Source organism: Emydura macquarii, unplaced genomic scaffold (genome assembly GCF_026122565.2).
Source record: "Emydura macquarii macquarii isolate MOO-44397 ecotype Brisbane River unplaced genomic scaffold, CSIRO-AGI_Emac_v2 contig_1146, whole genome shotgun sequence".
Classification (NCBI taxonomy): domain Eukaryota; kingdom Metazoa; phylum Chordata; order Testudines; family Chelidae; genus Emydura; species Emydura macquarii.
In genome coordinates this window covers 3,925,658-3,932,492 of record NW_027131283.1, presented here as the reverse complement: position 1 = coordinate 3,932,492, position 6,835 = coordinate 3,925,658, and the positions used below count along the sequence as shown (strand labels likewise).

Genomic DNA, 6,835 nt, shown 5'->3' with positions numbered 1-6,835 from the left:
GTTTGGTTTCTTTTGGGTTTTTTTGTGTTTGTTTTTTTTTTAAAAGCACGTTTCAAGACTGCTTCCAGGAATGAGTATCCAAAAACATTCTGAACCATGACTATTGCTTCACAACGGATGATGTATCCTGGGAAATGGAGAGTGTTCTGCTGGTGTGTGTATGTATACATATGCAGAGATAGCGATTATAGATATGTATACAGACAGACGGACAGACATGACAGAGAAGCATGCACTCGTGCACATCCACACAGATAAGAGGCAAAACACAAGACACCCTGCTCAAATGTAATTTGCTTGGAATGATTTGTCTATTAAAAAAAAAAAAAAAAATTCACAGTCCCTCAACAGTAGTTAAAATTCCAGATCAGCTACTGATAGTGAAATTACTTCCCCTGTACTTGCATGAGGTAGACATCCCAAGAGGGTTTTAAAAAAAAAAAAGATTATGACAAAGCCTTAAGTTTTTTTCCTTTTTTGAACAGAAGGCCCCTTTCTGCTTTGTTCTTCAGGTGATGCAGATAACTTACTGGAGGAAGCTTCTTGTGGTGACCTGCCTGACCGTTCTAAGATCTCTGACCTGCCCTCCTGAGAATGTGATGGAGATGAATGGCCATAAGCCCCTCCTCCTTCTCTCAGGAAAGTAGAAGTGGAAGGCTGTGGTTCTGCTTCATGTCTTCCCTGAGAACTAGTGGGCTGTTGTGAAACAGTTTTATGAGGGCAGTTAGCCACCATGTGCATGATGCTCTGACAGTAATGGCACTTCTTTGGCTGTGGAGGTAGACTACATTCCTTAGCATGATGATCAAGGCCACCACAGTTGTAGCATCTACAAATGAAAAAGACAGTCTGTTATAAAATATATCGATAGAAATCTTCTTCAAAACATTAAAAAACAAAGAAAGAGGGGGAAGGAACCAAACCTTAAGGTGTGTGAACAATTTTTAATGTCATGTGAAGATAGACAGCCCATTTGTAAAACGGGGCGTTTCCACTCAATATTTTATAGCATTTATTTTCTGGCTGGAAGGATTTAAGTTGAGGGTCTTCAGATGTTTCGGAATGATTTAGCACAAGTCCCACTGAAAATGAACAGAATGTGCTCTATCACTTAGGTACTATGAAAATCCCACGCTCCTTTAGGGCCACCTTATTCATACCAGTGAATATCTTCCTCCACAAGCACTTTGGAAACACTCACACAAGTAAAGGCGGTAGAATCTGGCCTTTAACTAAAGCCTGATCCAAAGCCTGCTGAAGTCAGGGGGCGTCTATCTACTGACTGCAACAAGTCAAGTCCTATGACCAAATTTTCAAAGGTATTTAGGTGCCTGAAGATGCCTCTAATAGCTTTAAAAATCTGGCCTAGGTACACAAGAATGAAGTTGTCAGGGCTCTTTTTGCATGAGACTCAAGTGTCACCGCTGCTGTGTGCAAATACTTTAGAAAAATATATGAAGGGTACAGTAAGAAGTTTATGTACCCCTCAGTGGTAACAAAAGTTAATGTTCAGAATCAAAAATAAGGTTTATAAAGTTTATTAAACTGTAAAAATGGGTGTTTTGACTCTGCCAAAACGTGCCACTTGTATTCCCTGTCATGATCTAAAAATGTGCTTGGGCTGATAACTTAAGAATGGTCCACTAGAGGGCACCAACTATTCAAACATGTGCCCACAGTAGTCTGTAGCTCTATATGTAATGTAGGTTCAATATCTTTACTTGAATATTTGTAGCAATAAACCGAGTGCTACTGTGTTTAACTTCAGTTACTGACTGAACCTGTTGTTGCAAAAAAAAAAATAAAAAATCAGGCTATGATGGCCTACAAGTTCATTGTCATTAATTGGTCCCGGTTGTGCCAATTTAACAGCTCAGTGAGGAAGGGACACTTGTTTTCTGGTAAAAGTTGAATAATATGGTGAGATTTGATTATAAAGACATTTAGTGTTCTTTGATAAACAGTCTCACAGTTGACCCAACCTTCCCAGAGCCATACACCATCTTAAAAAAATGGACGGCATCCAAATTAGTCAGATCCAAAAGAGCAAAGGGGACGTCATGATAATGGACTAGATCATTTCCCCGCTAGGTAACGGGAAGGAAATTTTTGCAAGAGTCCCTTTGAAGAGACGCTCCTCCCTGATTCTTTCCTCTGAGGGGTAGAGAAGTGGAGTTCAAACCCCCAGGCCCAATCTCGCATGATCTTGAGAAGGCCAGGATGGAGGCAGTTCTGGTGCGCTGGTGTTTTCCCCAGTGCCTGCTGGCATGACTTCAATGAACTCTCCTGGCCCAGACTGCCCCAGGACCTCCTTAAAGGGATGTTCCCTCACCATGGAGGAGGTTCTGTAGGAAAAGTAATACAATCCCTTGTTCTGCACCCTTTTTCAGTAATATCTGCAGAGGTAGTAGAGCGAATGCTGTGCCCCACCCAGCTCACCCACCAGATTCCAACACTGCTGCAAGGGGATGGGTGGGAACAGTGTCATGGACCCAGTTGCATGAGTGGACAGTCCTCTCTATGCATGGCTCATTGGGGCATGGTAAGAGGGGGTTAGAGGTCAGAATTAAGCTTTTTGCAAGAGGTTGCAACATATGATGGAGGAGTTTTTGAAGGGGCATTTACAGTTTGTTTCAAAAAATATAATAGTGATAGTCATAAAATGGGTTTATGGTTTTCTTCCTTGGAAACCCAGAGCTCAATACAATTAAATTAAAAAGTCTTCCAAAAACAATTAGAAAAACTCCAGAATGTCCAACTATTACACAGCTTTGGCATTTAAAACAGCCATGCCAATGATTAAACGCCCAGCAAGAATGTAAATACTTTTCTGGTAATCTTCTTAACTAAGGGCCCAATCCTGCAGTCTTCAAGCAAATACCTCAGTGAATGATCCTTATTTAAACAACAGGATACATTTATGATTTCTTGAAATGCACACAGTACAAATCCTTGTACTATTTGCTAAAAAGAAAATAAGTGCATGAACTGTTAAGTCATGGACAGAATGCAGGTCGGTGAAGATAATTTCTTTGACATAATAAGACCATCATGTTAATATTCACCCTGAGATATTTGCTGGGTTTCTATAATTAGCATTATAAATCTTATTTGTGCATAAATTTAATTCATTGTTTACCATTTTACTGAGGAAAGAGATACCAAAGTATATGACATGATTTCCATGCTTAACTTCCAAACCTGTTAAACAATGAAGATACTGATTACACAGACCTGATCCAAAACCCACTGGAGTCAATACAGACTTTTCCAAGGACTCTAGTGGGCTTTGGATCTAACTCATAGTGAGATTTTAAAATTCCAGATCACTGGAAAAGTGCAATTATAGCCCCAACCCTGCAAATACTTATGCACATATTTAACTTTGTGACTTCTGTGTTCATCTACTTGAATGCACAGAATTACAAATGGGTTTGCGTGTTTGCCTTAGCCTATGAAACAGATTTCACTTCTGGAAGAAAAATTGTTAAAAACACTGTATAGTTTATACCGGTCTTGCAAAATTACCATTAATATTTCCAGGCAAGGAAGGGGAACCCTCTCCCTCTAACGATTCTTGCCCATCTATTAGCATAATCAAAAAGATTCCTTGCCCTGGGAAAGCTGAATTTTGCAAGGACAATTTATAACTTGGAGAAGTCAAACGATACATAGAATTCCATGATTTAAAAAAATTTTTTTGCATAGAATGTAAGGACATCATTGTATCCAATTTTTAGAAGTGTAACAAAAAACCTAAAATGAGTCTTTAAGTGGCTTCAGATGAGCTGCTAACATTTAAAAATATTCTGTATACATCTTTGTTTTGTGTAATCGGCCAGTAGGATTGATGAACTCTCTCAAGCTGAGTCTGTTTGCATGTATTGTAAACGGACCCAGCAACCTTAATTACCACGCGTAGTTGGATGGAGGGGGAAAAAAAAGGAAAATAGGGAAGGAAGGTTTTGCAAACAACACTATCATCTAGCATTTATTTCCTCAATATTCCAGCAAGATTAACTAAATTGTTAGATACTCTACAAGCATCCTATACTCTAAAACCACAATGACAGATGTTTTCCAAGTTTAATGTATTAAATGTTATACATTGGCTTTCCTTTCCCTCAGTCACTGCAACTATTTCAGAACAAATGACCAAACTAACACCATTATTAAGATCTTTTACTGATATATAGCTATGTTTGTCAGATAAGCTTTCCATAAAACCATTAGATAAAACAGTATGAGTGACAAGTGAAAAATAACAGCAATGATTCCTTCCGCAAAATTTCTAGAAAGATACTAAAAATTAAAGGGGAGTGTGTGTGTTATGTTTTAAATTGATATTAAATAATGGTGTTTTCTCAATTTCCTCTTCATCTCTCTCTCTATAGCATAGAATATTTATTCTGTGATTTCTTTTCCATGTGATGGTTAGGATTGTAATCCACTTTGGGCAATATATATCTGACCTTAATTCTGGAGAGAATTTTATAGCTGTAAATTTAAGTTATTTTCACTTCCTTCCTTTAGGATCACATTCATCCAGAAGCTTCCTCTCTCTCACTCTCTCTTTTTTAAAAGAGTTCGAAAATAGGTTAAAGGGCCTCAGTAATAGAGTAGGCTGCAGCCACGGACAAATCAATTTAATCAGTCACTATGGTATGCACTGTGTTATCCAATTCAGTGAACCATTTCGCCTCACCAATTGACCAAGAACCTGCTGTCAGGGCCCCCACTTCCACTCAAGGGGCCTCAATCAGCTTTTGCATATATATTTATTATTACATCCTGCTTTCAAACTAGTTTAATCCCCCCAGTTTATTTAAATTTCTGATAGCATTTCTGTTGCAGTTGTTTTGACAGAAGCCGTTGTAATTAAACTGTAATTTGGCTTTTCAGGCATGTTTTTGTCACCAAGCAAGTCAGCCCGCTGGCTGAAGTGTTGCATTGAATTGTATATGTGCCTGTTCGTGTGCGCCTGGACTTAAACAGGAGGGTGGTATTTATTCAGTTCTTCTGACTATTTATTCGCTCCTTGTCAATCACTCTTGCCAGCAGAACAGATCCCACCCTAATCTGAAATGCTTTCGTTCTCATGGGATTTACACCAAAATGGAAATGGTCAGCCACCTCGGAGCACACAAATGATACCACATGGTATCATTCATGCTCATTAAAATGTGGTATTAACCCTTTTGTTCTAGCTGAGCATTCAAAATACAAACTCTTTGTAATTGCTAATGTGTCAGCTGTATACTCTTACATGACACCATAATGAAATTAAACCTGATACACATGCACAGGCTGATCTAGGCATGGATTTGTATATTCTTGTGTACACACTGTATACGTAAATATACAAAACAAAATAGAGGCAAGCTTATACAAAGGAAAATTTAGCAAGTGCAAATTTGAAAGTGCATATATAATTCAAACCAATAATACTGGAACAAATGATTATCCAAATTAAAATACCACTGAAACATGGTGATTTAGTTCAGCATCTTAAGATAAAAGTTAAAATAAAACAAACTACTATACATCACAAGGCATCTAGGTCAATGTAAAGTCTAAAACACAGCTAAAACAAAGTATGAGTGACTCCTGATTCTACTGTTTCTTGGGAAAGATCTGTTATAAAAGAAATGGTCCTTCATAGTCTTAATAGGCTCTCATAATTTATTAGGTGACTGCATGCTCAAAACCTAAGGCAACATGAAGTGCAGATAAAGCGATGACAATTAACCTCAATGTGAACACTGCCTCAGCACAGTTAGCTGTAAGAGGTAGATCAAGAGTGCTTCTGAGACACAAGGAATGAAAAATTTCATGAAATGAAAGCCTCAGGAAATTTGTCTAGCACCACATCATATCATCCTCAACATACCATAAAATCAACACCAAGAAAACAAGTCTATTAATAAGAAAGGAAATATCAAAAACCTACCACACTAGAAAGTTTAGAAACATTTCTCCTTCTAAACACCAGTTCACCATGAATTTATAATTAAACTGAGCATTTTACAAAGTGGAAGAAAAACCTTAAATGAATAGGAATGAAAATGATAAGAATGTAAAAGATTCAACTTCTAGCATTTAGCTTTCCTTATTTTAAACTCCTGTGTATACTTATGAGCAGTTTAATTGCCGCATCGTTTTAAAGTGACACCAGCCCTGACTTGCAAACAGTTGGCCATAATTACAGCTCAGCTGACCTAAGCAACAAGGAAGGCCAGCACAATTGTGTGCTGCTTCAGGCTGACCTGTAATATGATTTGGACAATAATCCAATATATCTGACAAGTAGAGAATAATTTGTGCAGCTCTATGTGTATCTGTTGTCAGAAAAAACTTTAAATTACTTACTGGTGACTAAATGGTTTTTTAAATATCTAATTAAAGGGCAGGAGAGAGGGAAGGGCTGTGGGCAGGGGTGTTTGACTCATTTAAATGTTCCCTGGCCAATTTCTTGTTTTCCCCTTTAAATGCTACCCAGTAATAAAACTTCATTTTGGTGCACTGTAAACAGAGAATGGTTCCTAATAGAGTGCTGAGGTTGGTGGTTTAAATGCTTTGAAAGATGGCATGTTATTTTACAGCAAGTGCAAATGAGAGGTTTTACAACACATGACACATAGACTAAATGCTGAAAAGAACCAAACATAATTAAAGGAAATGTTTAACAGACCTAAGTTTATAAATACAATTTTCTTTAGTCGTTAGCTCCAGAATGTACTTAAGGAAATGAGAGTTCTTGCAAACAGAACACAGGGCAGTTTTCTCTAATTATCTTATTCTGATGCTAGGGGAGTTAAACTATCCATGATATAAC

General features: G+C 37.7%; 1 protein-coding gene across 1 annotated transcript in view; it reads right to left on the bottom strand.

The window, feature by feature from the left end:
- Positions 1-459: 459 nt before the first annotated feature.
- The window catches only part of LIN28B (lin-28 homolog B), a 122,080-nt gene continuing 115,704 nt past the window's right edge, over positions 460-6,835 (bottom strand). Inside the window, exon 4 of the mRNA XM_067546758.1 lies at positions 460-829. Coding sequence (XP_067402859.1) covers positions 460-829 — 370 coding nt within the window. The remainder of the gene's footprint in view (positions 830-6,835) is intronic.